The sequence below is a fragment of the Apus apus genome, chromosome 17 (assembly GCF_020740795.1).
Source record: "Apus apus isolate bApuApu2 chromosome 17, bApuApu2.pri.cur, whole genome shotgun sequence".
Taxonomy (NCBI): domain Eukaryota; kingdom Metazoa; phylum Chordata; class Aves; order Apodiformes; family Apodidae; genus Apus; species Apus apus.
The window spans coordinates 6,338,620-6,363,552 of NC_067298.1; the positions used below are offsets into that span (position 1 = coordinate 6,338,620).

General features: G+C 50.0%; 3 protein-coding genes across 5 annotated transcripts in view; 2 read left to right on the forward strand and 1 right to left on the reverse strand.

The window, feature by feature from the left end:
- Positions 1-92: 92 nt before the first annotated feature.
- EME1 (essential meiotic structure-specific endonuclease 1) lies at positions 93-4,632 on the forward strand. Of its 2 annotated transcripts, none has more exons than XM_051635082.1 (8): positions 93-778; positions 861-988; positions 1,177-1,281; positions 1,657-1,775; positions 2,016-2,148; positions 2,674-2,789; positions 3,645-3,834; positions 4,180-4,632. In XM_051635082.1, exons 1-8 carry the CDS (start codon positions 115-117, stop codon positions 4,354-4,356), a joined length of 1,632 nt encoding a protein of 543 aa, XP_051491042.1. In that variant the 5' UTR covers positions 93-114; the 3' UTR covers positions 4,357-4,632. The 2 variants fall into 2 exon arrangements, with proteins under 2 accessions (XP_051491042.1, XP_051491043.1); XM_051635083.1 differs by lacking the exon at positions 4,180-4,632 and adding an exon at positions 3,924-4,173.
- A 1,777-nt stretch (positions 4,633-6,409) lies between these two features.
- On the reverse strand, positions 6,410-11,097 carry LRRC59 (leucine rich repeat containing 59). Of its 2 annotated transcripts, none has more exons than XM_051635070.1 (7): positions 10,932-11,097; positions 10,045-10,104; positions 9,401-9,559; positions 8,982-9,086; positions 8,319-8,391; positions 7,702-7,875; positions 6,410-7,197 (listed from the first exon to the last, which is right to left on the reverse strand). In XM_051635070.1, exons 3-7 carry the CDS (start codon positions 9,539-9,541, stop codon positions 6,950-6,952), a joined length of 741 nt encoding a protein of 246 aa, XP_051491030.1. In that variant the 5' UTR covers positions 9,542-9,559; positions 10,045-10,104; positions 10,932-11,097; the 3' UTR covers positions 6,410-6,949. The 2 variants fall into 2 exon arrangements, with proteins under 2 accessions (XP_051491030.1, XP_051491029.1); XM_051635069.1 differs by lacking the exon at positions 10,932-11,097 and adding an exon at positions 10,443-10,657.
- A 2,870-nt stretch (positions 11,098-13,967) lies between these two features.
- ACSF2 (acyl-CoA synthetase family member 2) overlaps positions 13,968-24,933 on the forward strand; it is a 34,207-nt gene continuing 23,241 nt past the window's right edge. The window contains exons 1-8 of the mRNA XM_051634578.1: positions 13,968-14,076; positions 18,308-18,503; positions 19,800-19,928; positions 20,744-20,797; positions 23,278-23,396; positions 23,613-23,775; positions 24,202-24,297; positions 24,716-24,864. Coding sequence (XP_051490538.1) covers positions 14,021-14,076; positions 18,308-18,503; positions 19,800-19,928; positions 20,744-20,797; positions 23,278-23,396; positions 23,613-23,775; positions 24,202-24,297; positions 24,716-24,864 — 962 coding nt within the window. The 5' untranslated portion in view covers positions 13,968-14,020. The remainder of the gene's footprint in view (positions 14,077-18,307; positions 18,504-19,799; positions 19,929-20,743; positions 20,798-23,277; positions 23,397-23,612; positions 23,776-24,201; positions 24,298-24,715; positions 24,865-24,933) is intronic.

The following is a 24,933-nucleotide window of genomic DNA, read 5'->3' on the forward strand; positions in this document are numbered from 1 at the left end:
CAGGCGCTCGCGCGCTCGGACCAATCAGCGCCAGGCGCTCGCGCGCTCGGACCAATCGGCGCGGGCGGGAGCTGCTCCTCAGGAGCCCGCGGCTTCCGCGGAGGGAGCGGCGCGATGGCGGCCGCGGAGCCCGGGTCTGAGGGCAGCAGCGGGGAGGAGCTGCCGACCTTGGCCTCCCTGCTGCAGCTGCCGCCCTCTCCGCCCCTATCGTGCGCCGGGTTGGGCCGCCAGCCGGTCTCGTCTCCCGCTCCCAAGGCGGGGAGCGAGGTGAAGGTGATCGTGGTGTCCGGCAGTGAGAGCGAAGAGGAGGTGGAGGTCGTCCCCCTCTCTGAGAGGATCAGGAGGGAGGTGGCTTTTCAGCCCTCCCAGGCGGGCCCTGGGGATGCAGCAAGGGGAGATGCAGCAAGGGGAGGTGGCCTTCGCGGTGGCCGCGAGCTGCTGGCACCTGGCAGTCGAGAAACGTCTTGTGGCAGCCAAAGTGACATGGACAGCGTTAGGGGGCCCTCCTTGTGCCCCCTGCCAGCCTCTCCGCCTGACTCTGCAGACCAGCCTGGAAGCAGAGCAAGCCCAGAAACATCCTCCCCTCCCAAGGAACCACAGTGTAGTGTGAAGAAGAGGAAGGCTAGCTGCCAGGCTGCGTTGCAGAAGAGGAAGGAGAGAGAAGCACAGAGGAGGCAGAAAGAGCAGGAAAAAGAGCAGAAGAGGGCCCTTGCCAAGAGGCTGAAAGCTCTGCGACCAGGAGAGTGCCAGAAATACATGACAGTAGTGGTAGATGAAGGTACTTGTCCTCACAGCCTGCATCTGCCTTGTCTCAGCTGTCAGCTCTTGCTGTGGAGATCTGACCCATGCACCCATTTCAGTTCTCTTACAGGTAGAAGGTGGTGGGCAGATCTTCAGTGCTCTGCGGGCTGCAAATTACTTCTGTGTGGTTGAGAGCCAGGCTGTTCCCTGCAGCATCACTTGGAGGAGAAAGGTTGTGCCATCTCAGGTGTGGGAACAAAATCTCAATGTTCTTGCCCTTTTCTTCCTCTGTTATTTGCACTCATTAGTAATTGTATTTAACAACCCAGGTAAATGCTCCCTAATCTTCTCCCTGCCTCAGAATTCTGAGTGGGAGCGCTGGTTTGGGTGAATTATAAACAGACTGTTGGCCTGGCTGTTTTCATATCTGGACAGATGGAAGAAGGAGATGAATGGACAGAAGAACCAAATGTCCTGGTTCTGCTTCGCTTGGAGGAGTTTCTGCCCATGGTTCGCAACTACAAACAAGCGAGACTACTTGTGAGTTTTGTGCTCTCAAACATGCTTTGCTACCAGTGTGGTGTTTGTCATCCCTTTCCATGGCAGGAAGGTTTTGATGTGGGGTGCAGCTGTGGTTGCAGGAAACCAGAAATCTGGTTTTATAAGCCATTAATGCATCCCAAACACCTGGTTAAATTCTTTTGCAGACTTTCTGAAAAGGTAACACTGTCAGGTTGTTGTACGTGGGATGATTTATTCTGCCTTTATAACTTTATAATGGATCAAGTATTGCCTGCTCACCCCTGAGAGCTGTGTGAGCTGAGTTTTTCATCTGCAGAATCAGAGCCATAGGTTGCTGTGCTTGCATTTGTACCACAGAATGCCTTAGCTCCTTTCTTCCATTGGTCTTTGCAGGAGGCCCAGGACTTCACAGAACAGAAGGAGACCCTCCAGAGCTATGTAGCTGATGTGGCAGAGAAAATGCCTGGGAAAATTCTGGCACTGGCAGTAGCTGACGTAGAAAAGTATTTCAGGTTAAACTTTTTTTCCATCCAGATGTTTCTCTGTTGTCTCTGGCTTTGAAAAAAACTCCCTAGGGTGTGGTTTACATGAAGTCCTCCTAGCAAAGACTGGAGGATAAGAGGTATTCTCACCCAGAACTGTGTGTTGTGTAGAAGCAGAAGCAAAAGTTCATCCAGCCTGTCACCATAGTGAACAATGGCAAATACCTGGGGAAGAACATGAGCTCCCATTCTTACTTTTATTCTTTTTAGGTCTCTCAGGTTTCAGTCAGGAAAAGGACTGCAGCGAGCAGCAGGCAGTGGAGACCAAGAGGAACAGGGAAAAAGGAGAAAAAAGAAAGTTAGGGATTCTGGCCTGGAGCTAACCAGAATGGATGTGGAAGAAGTGAGTACCTTTAAAACAGGTGTGTGCAGCCACCAGCTCTGCTTGTCTGCCATTGTTGGAACATTTGAGCCAATCACACACTGTTGTGGTTGGGGGGATTCAGCCATCCTTAGTCTGTGTGTCTGGACAGAGCCCTCTGCTCAGCTCCCTGCTCTCCCACAGACCGATGTGTCTCCTTCACCTCTATCCTGGGCGATGAAATGACTGTCTCAGTCAGCATCTCTTCCCCTTCCTGGCCTGCTGGCAAAGCAGATCAGAGCTGCCCTGGGCTGGTGGCCTGTGTGTAACAAGAACTGGCTGCTGGGGAGCTGTGGCAGCTGATATGGCACTGAACTGATTGATATCAACCTGCAGGAGATGGGCTGCCCCTAAATATTTCAGTGCCTTACATGAACTATTCCAAAAATGAGAGGGTGGGTGTTCTTGTTGTATAGCAAGATGTTGTGACCTGTTTTTGTTTCAAATGGGAGCAGAGTTTGCTGTGAGATTAATTGTTCCATTTGTTGTTTTCAATGATGTTTACAGGCCCTGGTGGATCTGCAGCTGTCCACACAAGTCCCAGTCAGGTTTTTTGAGAGCTGGGAGGAGCTTGGAGAATTTGTCACTATGTTCACAAAAGCTGTAGCTGAAGCACCGTTCAAGTGAGTAAGCAGATGAGGTTTGGTCATACCCTCTATGGAGAGGCTGCAGTTTGACAGTGACTGGGAGGGGACAGCAGGTACCTGGCTGCCCTTCAGTACAACACAGTGTAATGATTTTTAAAGGAGCAGGTGACACAGAGCAGGTGCTAGTGCAGCTCATTCAGCACAGGGTTATTTCTTGGAAACTGAAGTCCTGCCTGGGAAGGGGTGAGCACAGCCCTTGGTTTCACACTGGTGTCTTGGTGTCAAGCAAAGCTCTTGTTCTCAGTCTGATTTTAGGAGTGGAAAGGGAATGTAAGTAGGGTTGGGCTTGTACAGCACCAGCTTTTCTTCTTCAGTATGTAACTGAGAGAGACATTACTGAGGGTGAACCATTTAGCTGCTTCCACTGCTCAGGAAGGACAGCAGCATGTTGCACAGTGATAACTAAGAAAGCCTTCTTGTGCAGTCTCACACAGTCCTAGTGTTCCTGTCACGGCAGCTGCTGCATTTTACATCTCAGCCATGAGGAGAGATGTTGTTAAAAATTAAATGTAAAAGTGTGGGGGTTTTTTTAATGGTTGACAGTCAGAAAGTGAATTCTTGTTTACTGCTTTGTATGTGTATTGGCTTGTTTCAGGATTGCTTCCAAATACGGGGTTGTTTGCTTTCCTTTTTCAGTAGGAAATCTGGGTCTTAAACAAGGAACTTGGTGATGCATGTAGAAAAAACAGACAAATTTTTAGCATTTCTTTCAATGTCAATGGTGTCTGTAAGAGCATGGACTGAGTGGAGGCTCTCTGGCTGTGTGACAGCAGAAGCAGGAAAAGGATTCTCTTCACAGCCTTGTTGTTTCCCATTTTTTGCTCTCCCCAGGCGAGAGCGAGAGAAGACAGGGTTCCCCTTCTACTTGGAGAAGCGCTGGTGCGGAGGAGTGAGGGTGAAACCTTCTGGAGAGGGTCTCCTAGAAGTTTGGAAAAGGCAGATACAACAATTCAACCGTGTCAGCCGTGAGATGGCTGAAGCTATTGTGTCTGCCTACCCTTCTCCTCAGCTCCTGATCCAGGTAAGGATGCCTCAGGAATACCGTGTGCAGACAGCCAGCTAACGTAAGGGGTGGAGGAAGTAATTTCATTGGTATTACATTTGACACAGTGATTCTGTATGAGCTGTAAGGTGGTGGAGGAGCTGATTCCTTGGCACCTGTTGCCTTGGCTTCATGAAGCAGACTCCCATGGGAGCAGTTCTGGTCCTGCATCAACCTGTAAGCTAACAGTGAAATCTGGGGAGAGACCAGGTGAAAAACGTGCAAGGGTAGAGCAGCCACAGGTGCACAGCTTTGGTTATTTTATTTTTTTTTGAGCAACGGATGCAAGTGGATGATACCATGGTTTGTTTCTCTTGTTTTTAGGCCTACAAGAGATGCTCCTCAGACCAGGAGCAGGAAAACATGCTGGCCAATATCACTGTGCACCGCGGGGAAGGCGTGACCGCCACCTCCCGCCGCATCGGACCCGACCTCTCCCGAAGGATCTATCTGCAGATGACTTCTCCTGATCCTGACCTCTACTTGGATGCCACTGGGTAACCTCCCCAGGGAACAAGGATTTCATTGGTTGGTTGGTTGAAGTATTCACCTTCCTTCTGGGCAATGGGTAACAAATAGAGTTGTTGATCCTGGTTTAAAGACTTAAAGCACATTCAGGTTTTATTGGAGCAGAAGAAGGTTGGATAAAATTGTTGAATTGCTGCAGTTTACACAAGAAAGATGAACATCTTCTGTAAGAGCATGAGTTGCACATGTTTTATAATAATGATAGCTCCTATATCTTCCTAAAAAATAAATAATATTGAATAATAATAATTATCTTTGCTTCTTAACATGCCGTCCTGAACATAGACAGGTATGTCATATGTTGAAAGGGATAATTCTGCATCTACACTGCAAGTAGTTTTCTCTCCAGTGTGAAAAATACTAATGCTAAAAGCAACATCATGCTGCCCTCTCCCAGCACGTCCCCTAGTGAGGTGCAAACACTTTACCTCACAAAATAGACTCCCATTTTCCTGCTGTGGCAGATGGGAATGAGTAAGACTAATTTTCAGATATAAATTTAGACTGCCCTGATTCAGTCTCCAGACGGCTTAATCTATAGAGGGTCTTGCAATCTGATTATGTGTGCTGGAATTATGAGGCCTAAACAGTTGGCAGAAAAAGCTTTCTTTTAATTAGATTGGGGAACCTGCTTGCCTGTCCACAAAAGCATTAGCACTTGTGTGCACAAGGACAGCTGAGGTCTTCTCCAAAAGCAGCACTTACTGAGATGAGTGCTGAGAGGGAAATAAACTGCATCCAGTGGGTGCAGGTTCCCCTTTGGAATCATGCTGCCTCTGGCCCCACTGGCTTCAGGCATTTCATGGGAGCCCTGGCCTGGCCTGTGGTGTGTTTCTCACCTGAACTGGTAAACCTGATCAGCTTGGCATTTGGGAACTGAGACAGTGCTTTGCTAGATGGTAACAGCAGATTCCTGCCACACGCTGGCAGGAATGTCTACAGCGAGAATTGTTGCTTTTGAATGTTGTTTGCTGCAACATTGCTGGATAGTTAGCAGAGACCTTTTAAGGAATGTGATTAAGTTAGATACCAAAAGCAAAGCTTAAACCTGTGTCAAGGAAGCTTAGAAAACACAGGTATTGCTAAGGCAGAGCCAGGTAGCCTGTCCTTCCTCCTGTCTGGTATTCGTGCTGTTGCTTTTTTCTGTGTGGTTCTTGGGGAGCCACTGTCTTATCGTCAGGGTACAAAAAGGTGAAGGTGTGCTACCTTGACAGTGACCCAGTGTGGGGAGGTTTGAATTGGATGTTAGGAAGGATTTCTTCACTGAAAGGGTTATTGGGCATTGGAACAGGCTGACCAGGGCAGTGGTGGAATCACCATCCCTGGAGGTGTTAAGAATCATATAGATGTTGTACTTAGAGGGATATGGTTTAGTTAAGGACTTGTCAGTGTTGGGTTCACAGTTGAACTCGGTGATCTTGAAGGTCTTTTCCAACCAAGGTAATTCTGTGATAAGCTAGATTATTTTCTCAAGACACTGTTCTTATCAGCAATAATCCCAGATTTCAGAAGGTCTCAGTGGAGTCTGCTGCATGGGTATTCTCTGAAACCTGCAGTTACAACATGATGTGTACAGCTTCATTTTAGCACTACAAACCCTTAGGGATATGACAAACCTCTGGTTTTCTCGGTAAGGAAATGATAAATAATTCATAGGCCCTTTGCAAAGGTAAAAGCTGCCAAACCTCCCAGCCTTCCCAACAGCCCCAAGGTGAGCCCTTCTCTGCCTGCCAGCATGTCACGCTGCCACAGTGCCACCCAGTGCTGCGTGCCACTGCTGCAGCCAGTGACAGGCATCTGCCCGTGGTTCTGACACCCCCCTGCCCCACCTCACACCCACCAAACCACCTGCAGGCTGGCCACCAGCCCTTCCTGAGCTGTAGCCACTTTGGTGGCACTAGCTGCTTAAAGCAACTCAGAAATCCTTACTCTATGTACTCAAATATTTTTTTTTTAGCTGTTTCCAAAAGACCTCATTAATTAAAACTGCATTAGCAACAAAAAAACATCCAGTTCAGACAAAAGATGCTGTGAAAACTGTTGTATTGAAAATTTTCAGCTCCTTTCAATAGTACATCAGCTTCATCCCTCCAACACACGGATGCACAGCCATCCTACACACCTGGCATTGGTCCTGGAGGGGGCCTTTGTGTCTTATTCCCGTACAGCCACATCACCAATTTTAGCACACAGAGAAATGAGAGCAAGGAATGGATATGTATAAAAACCTGCCTCCAGGACAGAGCTACAGCTACCTAGATAATCCATGGGCTGGTTTTCCACTCCTCTAGACTGAATCTGTATCTCACAGTCTAGGTAACCATCCGCTGGAGGTAAGAACTGTTACAAGTGTTGGTTAAGGTGGGCAAATAACGGGAGTTACAGGCCAACTGCAAAACATGCACAGCAAAGATGATGTGAACAATAACTGCTCTGAGTGGAGTGGACCAGCAAACCAATGCTGACTGGTTAAAAGCAGTTTCATCAGAACACAATTCCATAGGAATTCTGGCTGCGTAAGATGGTGGAGGGAGATGCTGACGAAACAAGTGCCTGTCGAGGACAATCACTGCTGCGAGTTCTGCTGTAGCAAGTTTTGCAGGGTTTTGTGGTTTTGCAGGGCAGCCAGCACGTCCTCGTAGAGGGTGTTGACGCTGACACAGAGCGGCTGGCGGTGCAGCTCGGTCAGCTTGCAGGCAGCCACGGTGCAGAGGACACACAGCAGCACCAGGAGCAGCACCCGCAGTACCGACCGTGACCAGGAGTGCTGCTTGTGCCGGGGTGGCTGAGGGGGACGAGAACTGGAGGCTGGCTCTGTAAAGAGAACGTTGGCAAGACAGAAAAAGCGAGGAATTAATCAAATATCTTTAACACTCTGCATTCAGAAACAAGCTGATCCAGTCCCAAGATGCTTTAGCCTTTGCTGCTTTGTCGTAAATTTTCATCATTTTGGTTAATACACAGATGAGCAGGATCTAACTGTTGAGGATGAAAAGTGGCAGATTTAGTTTCACGGGCAGCAGTGGAGGGGGTGTAAAGCACCCCTGTGTTGCACAGGATCTGGTTTTGCACATCTAGTTCAGTACACAAAAAGAAGTGAGTGGAGGGAAGTTCTCCTTAGGAACAGGTGAAGAACTTGCTGAATCTTGTAGCTCAGCAGTTCACTGGGAACACAGACAGAGAGGGGAGAAGGGCACAGCAGCAGAGCTGAGAGTCCTACAGGTGTTCCCCATCCCAGAACCTGCCATGGATAAAACCACATCTGGCAGCATCGACATGTGATCAAGAAGAAATGATAGGCAATCCCACAGTACTCACTTCGGGTCTGCACTGTTTCTTTTTTAGGTTTCTTTTCCATCTCCTGTTTTGCAGCTTTCTGAGCATCATACTCCCGTCTTCTGCGTTCCTTTTCTTCCGCCTTCTCTCGCTTCCTCAGCTCCCTCTCCTGAGCCTCCTTTGCACGTTGTTCTGCTTCACGCTTCTTCTCCATTTCTGGAGATGAATAGGAAGGGGTTTTTTCTTTTATGTAGACTTAGGAAGGCTTTCTTCCTCATTACCTGCTTATCTGTTTCCAGTTGCAATGAGGAAAAATAACTGTCCTTTAAAACTTCTTTTAATATCACATCCCTTGCTTTTTCCTCCCTCAGAATCAGGCTTCCCTTGAAATAAATCCTGTGCTCTTCTTTCATATTTTTATAGGTAACCTGTAACACATGCCATCTAGAGATCTATTACTCAGGCATGAAACTGCATCGTTATCCCCCTCTATCCTTCCCCCTCCAGCACTTCTATGCTACTGCTCCCTGAGTCCTCAGGATTTTAACAGTGAGAAGTATTTGTCAGGTGGCCATTTGGTGGCAGTTGGGATGTTTGGGTGTGCATGAGGGGTCAGGAACATCCTCAGCAGACAGCAGGTCAGGGCTCTTTGTGCTCACCTCGTTCTGCTTGGAGCTTCCGTTGCCGCTGCCGATCCTGCTCGGACTGGATTGCTTTCATATGCTGCAGTACCTTCAAGGAACAAGAAAACAACCTGAGGCCCCTGCAGAGGCTCCTTGCCCAGTCATTCCCAAACAGAGCAGCTGAGGACCCTCAGCTGGGGCTGACCACCAACCCTGACTGACCCCTACAGGTGCAGCTCTGAAGAGAGCTCGCACTTTCCCAGGTGAATCTTCACAGTGAAGAAACAGATCTTTATGTTAAAAAACCAACCCTGCCAAGCTGCTGCTAGCCAGTACCGAGGATCACAGAACATCTCTGGTTTTGAGAGCCTACAGTTTGCCAGAACTGCTCCTGAGATTTTTTACTCTGGACTATAAGCCTAGACGTGGATTATTTTGTCTGCTTATGCCTCCACTTCCTAGGCAACCAGCATTTAGTCCCCTCTTAACTCCACTATTGGCAGAGACTCCTACTCAGCCCAGTGTTTGCTCTCTACAAGCAAAGGAGTGGTGAAGATGGTGCCATGAACCTGCACCTTACTGGCTGAACAAACTTCCAACTGCTGCAGCAGCCACCCAGCTTGCTAAGCAAAAAAAGCCCCACCTACCATCACCGATGAAGCCAAGTAAAGAAAAAGAGAATGAAGGCAGGTTCCTTACCCTCACAGCAGCTTGTTTACACTGCTTCTCATCCAGACAGTCTCCTGCTACTTTAGCCAGGACAGGATCCAGGGGATTGTCCTTCAGATCCAGCCACTTCAGGTTCTGCAGAAAGGAATGACAAAGGGGAGGGCTGTAAGAGCACAGACTCGTGACTATTTAAGAGCTCCAAAGCAGAAGCAAAGAACTCCTTAGTTTACACATGAATGAAACAGGTATGGACAAGCAGAGAGCTTGAGCGGAGATGTTTTCCATAGATGTGAGATTATTTCCACTGCGCTGTGGTGCAGAGCCAGCTGAATTTTGCAACGGGTAGTCAGCAAGATGGATGCTTTACCAGAGAAATCAACTTGAGGAGGATCACAAGACCCTGGGCTGCATCCCAGAGCTTTACGTAACTGCCCATCACACAGTTTTACCTTGAGCTGTGCAAAGCTGACTGGCAGGGTGACCAGGCGGTTGTTCAGGAGGTCCAGGTGCTGCAGATTGACCAGGCGGCCGAAGTCCACGGGCAGCTGTTGAAGCCGGTTTTTACTCAAATCCAGTTTCACCAGATGCATCAAACTGCAGAAGTCTGACTAGAACCCAGAAGACAAAACCCAGAAGAAGCTTGTCAGCACCTCCACGGAGGAGCACGTGTAGCCAGCCTGCACAAATCCTGAGCTGACTACAGAGCTGTGACGGAGGGAAACTCGCTCTCCCCACTTGCCTCAGAAGATGGAGGCGGAAAACAGTGGGAAAGGCAAGACAGACTGACAAGGTGGTGTGTGGCAATAAAACTTGAAACAAGTACAAGTCTCTGCTGATGATGAAACTGGTCTGTATTCACATGGGGATCCTCTCTGGCAGGAAGACACTCTCATCTTCATGCAGTGCAAAGCCCTGTCTCAGCCCTGGCCACCACCCACCCCCACCCGTCACCAGCTGCACATTCATTCAGCCACCCCAGGAGGAGGAAAGTGCCAGTTCCAAACCTCCTGGTGAGCCTTTCCTAAAGCAGCAGTTCTCTTTTCTAAATACTTCCCAGCAGATTCATCCCCCCAGAGGCTCTCTAGCACCTTACCGGCAAGGAAATGAGGTTGTTACAGGACAAATCCAACACAGTCGCTTTTGGAAGAGCAGCCTGAAAGAGAAACAAAGCCCCAGGTCAGCACCGAGGCACACCGGCATCCTCCTGACACCTGCGAGTTTTGCTTCAGCCCCTGCGGTTCCCCCCGCACCGGTCCGTCCGTCCGTCCGTCCATCCCCCCTGCGGCTGCCACGTCATGTCGCGACTGATTTCTGGGCCGTAAGGCTGAACTTACCGTTACATAGATGCGAGCAGCGGCAGCTGCTGGGCCGCTGCTGTGAAGACCTGCCCAGGGCCAGGTCTCACCCCCCCCACCTCCGGCTCACCTGGCTCCCCTGCGCAGCCCCCCCGGGACCCCGGCCCCCTCCCCGCCGGGCGGCCCGGACGCTCACCAGCTCCCGGACCGGCACCTCATTCAGGTCGCAGAGGCTCAGGTCCAGCTCGTTACCGTCCAGCTTATCCTTCAGGCTCGGTCCCTTCCCGCCGCCCCGCGACATGGCTGCCAGGGCCCTCCCAGAGCCGAGGGGCTGCTGCGGCCGGAGCCGGCGGGGCGGGCGGGGGCGGCTCGGCCGGACCGGCCCCGCCACACACTTCCGCGGCCACGTCCGCGCGGGGCCCAGCGCGCCCCCTGCCGGCCCGGAGCGGGGCAGCGGCACCGGCACCGGCACCGGCAGCGGGACCCGCGGGGAGCGGCACCGGCAGCGGCACCGGCAGCGCTGCGGGCCCCGCCGGGCTGGAACCGCCCCGCCAAGGGAAAGGGATCGCTCATCCCGGCCCCGCGGCAGGGAGGTCTGCACCCCGTCACCTCCCCGGTCCGCGAGAACCCATCCACTTCATGAGCGATAATCCCGGAACACAGACACGGACTGAGCGATCCGTACCTCCTTTTACAGTAGCAGGTGCGGGGGCTTCGGTCTCCCGGCAGGCTCCATAATCCGTGTGCGGAATTCCCTTCTTGTGGGACACCAAGATGTCTCTCTTCCCGGGGAGGAATGTGCAGGTCCTGTCCCTGCTTTGATCCAGAGCTCCGCACTGCACGAGCAGAGCCTGCGCTTGTCCCGACTGACCCGCTCTAGAGAAAGTCAGTGAAAGAGAAAAGGAGCCTTGGGGCAGAGCCAAATTAGTATTACCCGGTAATGGGATTTCAGCGAGTACTAACCTTGAATTTCCTGACCCCTCTGCAAATCGTGATGTGCAGGGCCTTGCAAGGATGTTTTTAACAACTCCAGCACATCTACCTTCTGGGTGCTTTGGTGAGATTTTAAGTTGTCAGTAGTTCTCTTCCAACACCCAAAGATCTGTGTTAGCTCAGTGTGGGAATCTCTGAGCGAAGGCACCTCAAAACAGCAAACAAGGATTTGCCTCATAGAAAGCACAGCAGAGTCTGCCTGAGGTTAATGCACTCTCGTCCAGGAGATTGGAGAGGTTTCTTGGAGCAGATTCTTGTTCCTCCAAAGGTGAGCTGAAATGACAGACCCCTCTCTTGAGGAAAGCAAGGTACAGTTGTGCAAGAACGTCTCATGTGCCTTAGATTTTCACAACAAGATTTGGAGGGCAAGGATGGGCCAGAGGATGACCTGCTCCAGGGATGGGGAACCTCCCATTGCCAGATCTCCCAGCATGGGCACCAAGAGAGCAGCTGATTGTCTGAGCCCTCATTACCCCAAGGCAGTGAGGGGCTCATTGAGGTGTTGTGCAGCTGCACAGCCCCCTGCTCCCTTTCCTGGACAGGAGGAACCATGGGGTCCTGCTCCTGAGGGCAAAACCCACAAGGGCTTTAGTGGGGGCCTGAGCAAGCCCCTTTGCGTGGCTGTAAAAGGCCTTTGTCCATGTGGTGCTGTGGAGACTGAAATCTGACCTTCTGGGCGTGGGGTTTACACAAGTCCAAGAGCTCTTAGTGGAAGGAGACAAGAAAGTAGATGAGTTACAAAACCTTCCTGGTTATTTGGGATTATCTTGAAGGCAGATTTTTAAATCTTCACTGAAAGAAATGACACTTTACTCCATGGTGTAAGAGGTGATACTGGTTCAGCCTGCCTTTGCTTTGACCATCTCAACCAAATGTACCCAAGGTCGCATTAACTTCTGTGTAATTCTTGGTTTAATACCTAACCAGGATTTACCCTGTCAGCTAATGGTCAGAACGTGGGAAGATCAAACTGAAAGTCAGCTTTACTTTATTTATTAAAAGTGAGGGCTTTTTGGATCACAGCCTTTGTTGTTGTTGTTTGGTTTGTTTTTTTCTCTGTGGTTACACAACACTGAGCACACCTCGATGCTCCTGCAGTCCAAAGATAATTGCTCTGTGCTGAAACAGTGAAAGGATAACTTCTGGCTATGAATGTCACACAGCCTTATGTCATCTGCAGAAAAGCATCATCTCACCTAGCTACTGAACTCAGAGGGACTGACATCTAACTAGAGCTCCTGCATGTGCCTAAAGAGACTTCAAACGCACCTGAGACAGACAAAGTGTAACACGGGGCACATTTGCATACTCTGCTGGAGGAAGGCTGCAAGAACACTAGCAAGGAGAAGGGAGTGGGAATTGCTGAGGGAAGTGGGGTGAACACTGTCAATCTAATCCTGATGTAGTGATCTTTACTGTGGTCCTGGGGACGTGAGCTGACCATGGGCTGGAGATGTTCTTGAACCCTCAGCACATCTTCAGCCTGCCTCACCCATTGTCCCTTCTGCAGCCATGTAGTTTTCCACGTTTCAAAGACAAAGATCTCACTTTTCCCTACCAAAGGAAACACTGTCACAGCTGCCACCAAACCAGCTCCTTGTGAACAACATGCACGTTGAGGAAAATCCTTCCTGCTTCTAAAACCAAGTTCCTATCACCAGAGGTCTGGTTTGCAGTCAGCATTTCACTGTGTCCCTGTCACAAGCATGTTAATGGCTTTGGTGTCTGAGATTCACCAACCTGACTCAGCATCTGTGTCCGTGTTCATCATATTCAGTGAGGTGCAGACACTTCATGTTCAGCTTCCAGCCAGGCAGAGCTGCAAAGTGGCAGCCCGTGACCACCCAGCCAGGAGCAGCCCGTGTCTCAGGTCAGCCCCGTTTGGTTTAATGCCCGTATGGTATCGAAAAGGCACAGGCTGTTTTCTGGGATCAAATTTATACTCCAGCCCTTTCACCAGGATTAATTAGCTTTTGGCCATCGCTGCAGGCAATGCCCAGAAAGGCTGTCAGACATTTTACATCACGGGGAATAATGTGTGTGTCACCTCTTCTCCTTCGGCATCCCTGCTGCTCCCGCAGCCAGGGGCTTGGCAGAGCTCGGCTCCTTGCCTGGCTCTGTCCGCAGGGGAGGGAATCTCAGCCTGGCTGTGGTATTCCCAGCTGGTCTCTCTTCCACCCATATCAGGGCATGGGCAGCCAGTGAGTGCTGAAAACGCATCAGTGAGGTGGGGACTGTGATAACTCATTAAATGGATAGGGCTGGAGAGCAATTAGTGACTCACAGCGGGATAGAGAGGAAGGAAAACGGAGGCAAGTGGTGTTGATCACCTTGCACCCAAATCTATCTCAGCTGGGGTGCGCGGAAAGGCCAAGGTTGGGGTGAAAAAGGCTGATGGGGCAGTCTGGAAAAAGAGCTAATGGAGGATGGGGGATAAATGCGGGGAGCGATGGGGCTCGGAAGCTGCCGGAGGATGGCGTGGGTGGTCTGCTGGGGCTGTGCGGTGTGAGCCGTGTACCGAAGGGGGGGCCTCCCCGCTCTGCCTGTCCTAAGCCAGCCCCCCCCTCCCAACCCCTCGCCCCTCCCGCCCGGGCAGGCGCTTCGCCGCTTCCCCATCCCCGCGGGGGTCCCGGGGCAGCCGCAGCCCCCCGAGCAGGGCGGGAGCGGGGCCGGGGCGGGACGCCGGGCAGACACCGCCCCTGTCTATGGAGCAGTGGGCCGGACTGTCCTCTCCTGCCCTGTCGGTTGTTGGCGATTGTTGCTGCTGCCGCCGCCGCAGGGATGGCCATGGTGCGGCTGGCAGCGCTGCTGCTGCGGCGGGGGGCACCGCCCGGCAGGTAGGGCCGGGGGCTGGAGGGAAAGGAGGGTGGGGGTCAGGGGATGGGGGGATGTAGGGGACCGGAACCGTGGGAGAGAGAAGATGGGGACTATAGGGGACTACGGGGGGCGCTGGGTTAGAGTGGATGGGGGGGGAGGGCTATAGGGGTGGAGGCTACAGGAGTTGGAGGGCTCTGGGGATGGGGGGCTGTAGGGGATAGGGGCAGTGGGTGAGAGGGGATGGAGGAGCTATAGGAAATGGGCGGCTGTAGGGGCAGGTATGGGGGCTCTGAGGGATGGAGGCCATGCGTGATGTGGGACAGGGGCTATAGGGCAGCTGCAGAGCGATGCAGGTGGCCACATGCAAGGAGGGCAGGTTCAGCTGGAGGCTTCAGACTCGGTGTCTGTCGCTGTCCCTTGTCTCCCCTGAAGCCTCAGCAAAGTGGTACAAGACAGGTTGCATCCCCTGAGCCTACCCCCAGGCCTGGGGGGGGACCAGGGGTAGGGATGGGAATGTGTGCCCAGAGCTGAGCTTTCTTTCTGCAGCAGCTCCATCTTGATTGTGGTATCAAACAGCTTTTTTGTCCTCTTTCAGTGCTCTGACTCATGTGCTTCATCAGACAGTCTCCCCGTGCCTGCAGACCCCTGGGTGGGTAGGGGGCACAGAGGTGGCAGCAGGTCCAGGGCATTGAGGAGCTCTGGGATTTGGGGGGGTTAGACCAGTTCTGTGCCTTGCTTTTTCTTCAGTGCTGCCTCTTGGAGAAAGCTGATACTAGGAGACTAATACTCACTGGGAGTTACAACTTCCAGGGAGCAACTCCTCAAGCACTGTAGGAAGCAGCCCCTTGTTTTTGCACATACAGGGTTGGGTGTTTCCTTTCACTTGGGTTGAGATTAGCAGTGAGTGGCTGAAGCCCTTGTGTGCTCCTCGGGCCAAGAATGCTGTGTTGGAATCTGTTCTCAGGAAACAGGCTCAGAAAGGAAACATGACAGTGTGTTCAGTGCAGTTTGGACTGCCAAAAAGGAAACTGAGAGGCAGGAACACCAAGGCCTGAAGAAAACAGTGTCTTTAAAAGAGTAAACTCTTTCTAGTAATGTTATAAAAAAGGGTATTAAATTCTTCCCCTATCATTAAACAGTATTTATCCTTTGGGCAGAAAGAGTGCAGAGAGGCACAGTGGAAAATGTAAGCAAAAATCTGCTGCAGCTGTAGTCTGAAAACCCTGGGGACGTAATTCTTCCTCAAACCAACGAAACAAACAAACAAAGAGAACCTGGTTAACTCCTTAGTCAGCAGAGTTATTTTAAAGATTGAAGAAGAGGCAAAGATAGAAAATAGCAGGGCTAACTTTCACCACCCTTTTATTGCAGCTGTGTTCTGTAAGAGACCCAAAAGCTCTCCCTCTGCAGGGAGAAGCTCCTGGTTGAGGTCCGTGAAAAAAGAAATTGGCTGGGGAGTCTGTGAACATCTCTGACCGTGAACTCTGCAGTCAGGATGGGTTCCAAGCCCTGGGAGGTCAGGGCCTTCCATCCATGTGCAGAGGGGATGGCACCACAGGTCGGGTCGATGCCCCTCAGAGCTGCAAAGCAGGAACTTGGTGGGCTGATGGTAGGAGACAGGAGGTTGTGCTGGTGCCTCTGCCTTGTGTTTATCTCTCGTCCTTTCTGAAAAAAATCTGTCGAGACTGGTGAAGAGTTAAAGGTGAAAGAAGAAGCTGGTTTTCATATCAACAACTATAAAATGTTAGTTGGGGCTATTGAGTGATTGATATCCAGAGCTCCTATGATTAGTCGAGAGTCCTGGCGTCACTGATGGTTTGTGTGCCACCAGCAGGCAGGAGAGCTTGCTGGGTCTGCCAGCATTCTGCTGCTTGCCTGCATTTTGCACAAGATGGGAGGGTGGATGATTTTTCCCCCCCTGGGTCTCTGATGTTTCTCCATTCAATTGCACTGCTGAACTCCAGGGTTTTGTGGGAGCAGCCTGATGTGGAGGCTGGCTCGTTTGCAGGCACCTCGAGCTGTCTCCCTGCTGGGGTGTGTTGCCAACAGAAGGCATGTGCTCTCTTAGAGTAGTGTTTAACAGTCTATGCTGAGACCCAAGATAAAGTGGAGTTGTATTTGCTCTCCTCCAGTTGAGGCAGGGAAATAAGAGCTTCTGTAAGATCAGACCATTTGCCTTATTTTATCACCAGCGCTACAGATGCTTCACAGGAAGAGGTGGAGGGTGAATAATTTGTTTTCTTTCTTTTTACCTGATTCTTTCTAAATCCTCTGGACCCTTTCTTTGTAGAGCTCTCTTGGTACATTCTTTCAGATCAGATCTATACACTTGCTGTTGGCTCCAGGCAGGAGGGAGACTGACCCTATATTCTTTCCAGCACAATAATATTGTTAATCAATGTACCATGTATCTGCCCATTTACTTGCTCCTACTCCAGCCCAGCACAGAGCCTGCTGGGCTCCCTGTGACCCCTGAGATGATGCCCAAGAAAAGTGCTCCTGTGCAACCAGATCAGCAGCTGCTCTCCAGCCCTTCTCAGGCTGCAGAAGTGAGCAGGGACTTACTTATATGTGCCTCAGCTGGCAGGGAAACACAGAGGCTCTGCTGAAACTGGAGATGACTTGGCTTCAGAGAGCTGTGAGTGTGGTTGTCTCCATCAAACATCTTTGCAGGCAGCCTGTGGTTTCCTGGTCTGCCTGGGTGAGTGGCTGGAGGTGCTTGTGCCCAGTGACGGGACAGTGGCTTTTCCAGTTGCCATTTCAAACACAGAGTGCCCATGGCCACAGTGGCTTTTTCTGCTTCCCCAGGAGCATTTGTCCTTTCCTTGGGTTAGGGAGAGCTTTTTCAACCTTTAGTTTATATAGTCTATATTTATAAAGGCGTTTTCTCCTAGCTTATCTATGTGCCAGGTTCTTAAATGATAAAAGATAGTTCAGTTTAGAACTTGTCCTCCCTCCCCTCCTCGGGCAGCTGTTACAGCCTTGACGTGCATTGCCCAAGAGCAGAGCTAGAAGGAATTTCTCTGAACAGAGTCAATGGAAGTTGCACAACCCTCAGCCTGCTGAGAAGCAGTGGAGGAAAGAGTGTTGGGCCAGTTGGTCAGCTCTCAGAGGAAAGCTTTCCCCATCCCCAGAAGGCAAACTCTTTTGTGTTTATCTTGAGACTTAACTCCACCCTGAAAGGAAGTGCTGTCACCCTAGGCTTTGTTTCTCATGGGCAAGAAAACAAATCCTTTGTGGTAAATAGCACCAAGTCTTTGCAGAGTATTGAATCTGTATGAATAGGAAATGGAGTTTGGGCTGATCTGTTAATCCTCTCTAGGGCAGGGTTCCCCCCATGACACACTGAATCTGCAAGCACAGGGCATTGCTTCTGGGCCATGCATCCCACAGGAGTTGCTTCAACCCTTCCTGGTCATCTCCTGAGGTGGGAAGGGAGGAGCTGAGAGCACAGAGGGAGGCAGGGAAGAACCTCATCTCGCTGGTAGTTTCTCCTTTTGCTCTCTTCAGTACCATGAGCCCTTTGTGGCCTGGCTTGCAGACATAGCAAAGCTTGCCCAACCTGCTTGCTGTTGTGTACACAGAGCAGTACTTTGCAAACACCTGGGTTAGAGCTCAGCTTCCTTGAACCCTTCTAAATAGTTTTTATTCTGCAGGATTAAGCTCTCCTCTGCAGACCGTTTTGGACACAGATAAAATGACAGATCTCTGACTTTAATTGTAACTTTCTATTGCTTGTTCATCTGCCCTTTCTGACAAGGGGGAAACCAGTGGTGGAATTTCCCTGCAAACTGTTTTTGATTGTGTTCCTTCCCAGATATATGCACTTTTTAACCACTGTGGAAAGACCAAACCCAGCCATCTCTCAGCAAAATCCATAATCTGTCCAGATGTCCCAAAATGTCCAGGTAGTTTTCACCCCAGGTGGATCTCTGTAGGAGCAGGCAGGGCTGGTGCAGGTTCCATCCCCATCTGTGCAGAGGGATGGAAACTCTGCCTGTGCTGCCTGCTGGTCTGGGCAGGTCCAGGTGGGGGCTCTGGGACCATCCTGCCCAGAGCCCCTGAGATGCTGTACATGCTTTCAAAGTGTTTTTGGAGATATTTCTGATCTTGAGCCATTGAAGTGTCTGCCTGTGGTCCCACCAATGCAAGGATGTGCTTCCTGGTACTGTTGGCATGTCGATGATGCTTCCAGGCTGGGAGAATCGTATTGATGAGTTGTATTAAAGAATATTCTCTTTTCTTTCACAGTGCTCTGCACACAAGGGTGACCTCTGCATCCCCCAAGGTGACCAACAGCTATGTCCAGGGATCCTTAGACACTCCCCTTCTCACCAAAACTGTGGGCCAGTGCCTGGAAGAGACTGCCCAGCGGTTTCCCAACCGTGAAGCCGTGGTCTTCTGCCGAGATGGGGTTCGGAAGACGTTTGCTGAGCTCAAAGAGGAGGTGAGTGCCTGGTTCACCCCTTGGAGAGGTGGGTAACAGCAGCAGCAGGTGTGATGGAGAAATGGAAACCAGTTTTTCAGGGGTGTGCCCTGTGTGGATCTTCATCCTGACCCTGCGTGGAGGGAACCAGCACCTCCCCAGCAAATACCGATGGGTGTGAGCTGCCTTTGTCCTCCTTGGAGCCTTGAGACTGAAGGGAGGAGGCAGTGCATGACCAAGGCTTGCTGAATATTCCAGAATGAACTTTCATACTTAAAAGTCATCACCCCTATCTGATGTGTTACGGGCTGAGTCATGGTGTTTTTTTCTGCTGGAGTAGGCTCCAGCTCCTGGATCAGTCACGTTGCTCTGATTGTCAGAGGTCCTGAGTGTGTGGAGGTTTCTAGTCCAAGCACAAACGTATCTGAGCAAAGTTAAGGGCTTGGTCTCAATATCACGTGCAAAAACATGTGGTGTATCTATGCATGTGGATGTGTGCATGCATATTACATACAAATACATGTTTCTAGGTGTTCTGAATACAGGGGCAGTGTTTCAAGGCTAACTGCCTGGAAAGTTTCTATGAAGTGGGTGATATGATGTTGGATTGGAAGAATGATCTGTGTTTTTTAACATTTGCTGGCATTTTGGTTGCATCCATTCAGATAAACAAGACTAGCTGTGTTCACCCTAATTTTAAAAAGTAGGCTGTAATTCAGAACTAAAGCAGGGAATAGCTACACCTCAAATTTCTCCTACAAGGTAGATCTCACAAATTCATTTCAGAACATAGCAAAGACTATGAAAACTTCCCTGAATACCTCAGAATATCTATACATACATCTGCACATCTTGCAAAATAAAGTAGTAATTGCAATTTCAGTTGCAAATATGATGTTTTTTCCCCAGAAAGAAGAGCCAGGAGATTAATATCCCCCATTGCATCCCCTGTGTGATCCTCATGATCTTCTCTTCTATTCTTCAGTACCTGAAGGGGCTACAGGAAAGCTGGGGAGGGACTTTTTACAAGGGGTTGTGGTGAGAGAACAAGGGGTGGTGGATAAAAAGTGAAGGAGGGGAGATTTAGGTGAGACATGAGGAGGAAATTCTTTAGTGTGAGGGTGGTGAGACACCAGCATAGGTTGCCCAGGGAAGCTGTGGCTGCCCCATCCCTGGCAGTGTTGAAGGGCAGGTTGGATGGGGCTCGGAGCAGCCTGGGCTGGTGGGAGGTGTCCCTGCCCATGCAGGGGGCTGGAACTGGGTGATCTTTAAGGTCCCTTCCAACCCAAGTCATTCTATGATTCTATGGTTTTACAGGTGGACCAGGCAGCAGCTGGACTTCTGGCTCTTGGCCTGAAGAAGGGAGACCGGCTGGGGATGTGGGGCCCAAATAAATACGAGTGGGTTCTCATGCAATTTGCAACTGCCCAGGCAGGAATCATCCTGGTAAGGATTTTACTGTGTCTTGGTTTTTAGCCAAGGGGAAGGAAATGAAGACAACGAATCAACAGGAGATACTCAAAGAGTCAAGTTTCTTGTCTCTTTTTTTATGTGGTGTGCTGCTGTCCTAACCAGTTGCCAGCCACTTAGATCTCTTCTAAGTAAAGTCTGCATTGCTTTGTGGTAGAAATGCTCACTTAAAAGCATGGTCCAAGCTACATATCCCCAAAAGCCAATTTTTATGTGCTAGTATGGCCTGACATATGCACCAAAATGCATCATATTCAGACAGTGCACCATGGTAAGGACTTCACCTTCTGCTCCACTGTCTTCATCATGGTTCATCCCAGTGTCTCCCAAGGAACAGGGTGGATGAGCATGGCTCAGTGTGAACCTGATGGTGAGCTTGGCTCCAGTGGCCAATGCTACTTGTGTGGAGGGTTGGACAGGAGAAGGGATAGTTTCATGACCATCCATCAAGAAACTGGACTTGCACTTGAGCTTTGAGTCTTCAGTTTAGTGGACTGAATGGGGAGACAGGAAGTCTGGTTTCTGTTCCTGAGACTGTTTTGATTGTGTGATCTCACATAAATCTCTCCTCTCTTTTTAACTGTTTTCTTTCATGCAACCTTCAGATTCTGCCAGTTTTTCTGGTGCATGTGAAATCCCTGTGGGGGTGAGTTCTTAGTTGTGTGTGTTGGAGAAGAGGCTTTGAGTGTCAGTTTTTCCTGGGAGAACTTTTCTGTTGGAATATATGTTAGGGGAGAGGGTTTTCAAGGCAAGGGTAACTCTGATCAACCTTCTTGTTTCTCCCTTTTGAGGTGTCTGTGAATCCAGCCTACCAGGCCCGTGAGCTGGAGTTTGTCCTCAGGAAGGTGTGTATGGCACTGGCTGCTGCTGCTAATGGATTTCTTGTGGGAACTGGTAAAAGGGGGATAGTGGGGACACAATCCAGATGAGGTTCTGCTGTTGCCGTTCCCTGTGGCTGCTACCCTGTCTGTTTGATAGAGACTTCTGCATCCTGCTCATCCTTCTCTCTCTGCTAACAACCTTGTACTGCCCATATTACAGCAGTAACAGCCACACCTGCCAGCAGTCATTTCCTAGGGAATGAGGAAAGCAGGGGAAACTAGATATCTGACAGAGGGACTACCTAAGAAGCTGGCAATCTCTAGAGACCATGTCTGTCTTAACATCAGCTCCAACTTTCCCACACTCAAGCTCCAGTCTGCCCAGGAGGGAGAGCACTGAGCAACTGCCCTCCCCAGCTCAGCACTGTTCTGCTTTCCTACTGCTCAGGGCAAAAATCACCATCTGGGATGTTAACGTTAGAAGTGGAAAGCTGGAAGGCTCAGAAAAGACCAGGCTACTTGATTTTTCTAGGCCTTGCTAGCCTTGGGTTTAGCCTGGTTTAAGTTCTAGGTATTGCCACTGCTTGATATCTTTCTGCTGTCTGGTCCTTTCTGCCTCAGCCTCTCTCCTCTACTTGCCTGGGCTTGAGTTTGCAGACCACCACTCAGTTTAAACTGTTCTGGCTCCTTAGCCCCAGCTCCCAGCCCCAGAATTCAGGTTATTAAACATTTTAATGGCTAAAAATTGAACCTGGGATTAAGAAGCTAACTTGCTTACCTGTGGTTTGTTCAACCTGAATTCAAAGGCTGATATTAGAAGAGAAGGAACCACTTCCAGCACCATTCAAGTTCTTGCTTTACCTAGAAAATGGATAATTTCTAGCAATGAAGGGAGACTTCTCTCCTGCATCAGTAACTCTGATTTGGTTTGAACAGGACTGCTCCTGTCTTACCCTCTCAGATGTCCTAGTGCTCCTAAAATCTCTGGTGTTCCTCATCTCCCTAATTATTTTTACCTTTATTTGTGCAGCAAAACCCCTGAAGACTTCAGGGCTTTGCCTGTTGGAGCCTGTCAGTCCATGCAGCCCCTTCCTTGCCCCATCAGATTCCCTCCCTTTAGCAGATACACAAATACATGCATGTTAACCAGTTCTCTGATTCCTGTTGTGTTTCTAGGGCTTAGAGAAAGCAAACTGATGCCAGCTTCCATATGACAGGCCCTTTGAAGACAGGTCTGCTGCCATTCAGGTTGACACCAAGGGGGGAGCTGCCCAATTAGAGACCCTTATCTCACATAGCATCTGCCCTGCCAGCTCCTCTCCTCACATAGTATCAATCAGGAACTAATTGTAAAAAGTTAAAGGCTCAAAACATCCCAGTACAGACTCAGTCCCCTGGGTTCTGGGCAGGCTGTTCCAAAAAATGAAGCAAATGTTTGTCATTCCTTTTGACAAACCCCAGAGGGTACTTACAAATGATTTATTGGCATGGCTTTTGTCTCCTTATTTCACAGACCTTGGGAAAATAATGAAAACAGTCAAGTAAATCATTGATGTAAATAGTTTATTTAACAAGAATTCATTATTTATTTTGGAAGATGAAAGCAGTTTGCAAATCTGGGTCAAAATCAGCAAATCTCTGCTGAAGAAGAAATAGAAATGCTTGGAGTAATTAAAATGCTTTTTTGCCGGATTATGTAAATGTAAAGGTTGAATGAAAAATGTTTTAAGTTTTAAAACAGCTGATGCTTTAAAAAGAGGTGGAAAAACCTTAGGAAATGGAACACCTTAAAAAAAGAAACAAACCCACAACAAAACTTTGGTTTGACCAGAGAGGCAGTCTTTAGATTTCCTCAAAAATCCTCATTTTGGATCAACTTAATCTTTTTTTTCATGTTTTGTTACTGTTGGGGCTCCTAACCTGAAAAATGAGTTGTGTGCCTTGTACTCACAATGAGGGGTGTGGATCCTGGGAGAGGAGGGAACCTCAGGTTGCAGCTTCACTCTCTTACCCAGCAAAAAGCAACCAGCCCGTCATGACCTGAACCCCAGGGAGGAGCAGAGCTCCTGGTTTGGGGTGCTGGGTGTGCAGGAACAGCTCCCTGCCCCATGCTTGTGGGGTTGTATGAGTGCAGGGATGTAAGGGCTTGATTTGTGTTTGCCCTTGATAAACCTTCCTGCTGGAACGTGTCCCCAACCCCAGGAGGGTGGCTGCTGCACCCTCCCTGTGCAGGGACCCGTGTCACACTCTTTGGTGAACCTTTAAACCACCACCCACTGTGGCTCTTACTGGGAAGAGTTAAAAATCTCCAGATTTAGTCTGGAAAGAGCTTGGTGCGTTGCAGAAACAAGCCATGGAGAAAATCCTGGTGTGGTGTTAGTGGCTCCCACTTGCTGGGGGGGTCACAGGGCTGTGCATGTTCCTGTGTGGTGGTGAGTGCTCTTGATCATGTCCTGAACATCAACCCCACATGACTTCTCATGGGTTTCTGTCTCCCTCCACAGGTTGGCTGCAAGGCACTGGTGTTTCCCACTCAATTTAAAACACAGAAGTACTATGACATTCTGAAGGAATTATGTCCCGAGCTAGAGAAATCCAGTCCAGGGGGAGTAAAGAGCAAAAGGTGAGTTAGGAACTTCTGGTGTCTTTGCACTGACCTCACAGCTGCGTCCTGCCTTGTGTTCTCTCAACTGCAGAGGCTGGTGGAAGGAGGACCCACAGAGGGTCCTGAAAGAGAACAAGTTACTCTGTCCTGGAGGCTTCTCCCGACCAGTCTACCCCTATCTGGGCAGTTTTCTCCTCACTCTGTTGTTGCTGATGGTGTTTTTCTCTCTACCAGGCTACCTGACTTATCCGTTGTTGTCACAGTGGACTCCAAGCTGCCTGGCACCTTCCACCTGGATGAAGTGATGCAGGCTGGGGACAGCAGCCACATGAAGCAGTTGAGAGTCCTGCAGGGGATGCTGTCCATCACTGACCCCATCAACATCCAGTTCACTTCAGTAGGTGTTTCTGCCTGCTCCATGCCTTGTGGGTTGGGTTCCTTGCTGGGGATGCAGAGAAAGATGTGAGTGATGCTGAGCAATCCCACTTCCTTTGCCTTCTGGGACCAAGACCTGTTTCCATCTGCTGTAGGATGGAGGAATTTCTCATGTTTCTTCTTGCTTCTTCTGTTCTTTCTGCTCAGCCCTTTGTCAAGGGCTGATAGAGATGAGAGGGTGTCATATGAATTCTGTCCAACTGGAGTTGGACCATTTGAGCTTTTTTATGTGGTTTGGGGTTCAGATGCTGTTAAAGAAGGAAAACAAATTATCCCAGGTCTGAATGGAGAATAGATCACCCTGGAGTCTGCCTGGGAAATCCCCTGGGCACAGGTAGTGCATCCTCTGCAAAGGTGGCATCACTGCAAAACAGTCTGTGTCTTTCAGGGGACAACAGGAACCCCCAAAGGAGCCACCCTGTCTCACAGGAACATCGTGAATAACGCCAACCTGATCGGTCTGAGGCTGGGGATCACAGAGCAGGTGGGGCTTGGGGGGAACTCAGTTTGGGGTGGTCTCTACTGCCACAGAGAGACCATGTGTGTGGAGAGCATTGGTGGTGCTTGCTCAGCAGAGGGGCAGGATGTTTTGCTGCTCATGATGTTGAGGAACACTCATCACATCTGTCATTTCAGTGGAGTTTCATCGATCCTTCATTTTAGTTCCATGTGAAAGTTGTTTGTTTTTTTTTTTTGGGTGAGGGGTTGAAAAGTGATTCACTTCACCATTTTCCCCCTACAAAGAGATCTCTTCACCTACCGGGAACACAGATGAATGCCAGTTAGTTTTAAATGATCAAGGAAAAGCCTGCTGTTCAGATCTTTGAGCTCCAGCAGTGAGATGGGCTGGTCTCAGGCTGGAAGATCTCTTCTCCTCACTGTAGCCTTTGCCTTGCCTGCAGGACTGTCGCAGTGTCATGCCTGCACCCCTCTACCACTGCCTGGGCTCAGTGGGAGGCTCCATGTTGATGGCCCTGCACGGGGCCTCCTGCTTCTTCTCATCCCCCAGTTTCGAGGCGAGGGCCGCGCTGGAGGCGGTGTCGAGAGAGAGGTGAGGGTTGGTTTGTGCCTGGCTGCAGAGGAGCTCACACCTGCTTGCTTCCCTCCTCCTGTCTGCCAG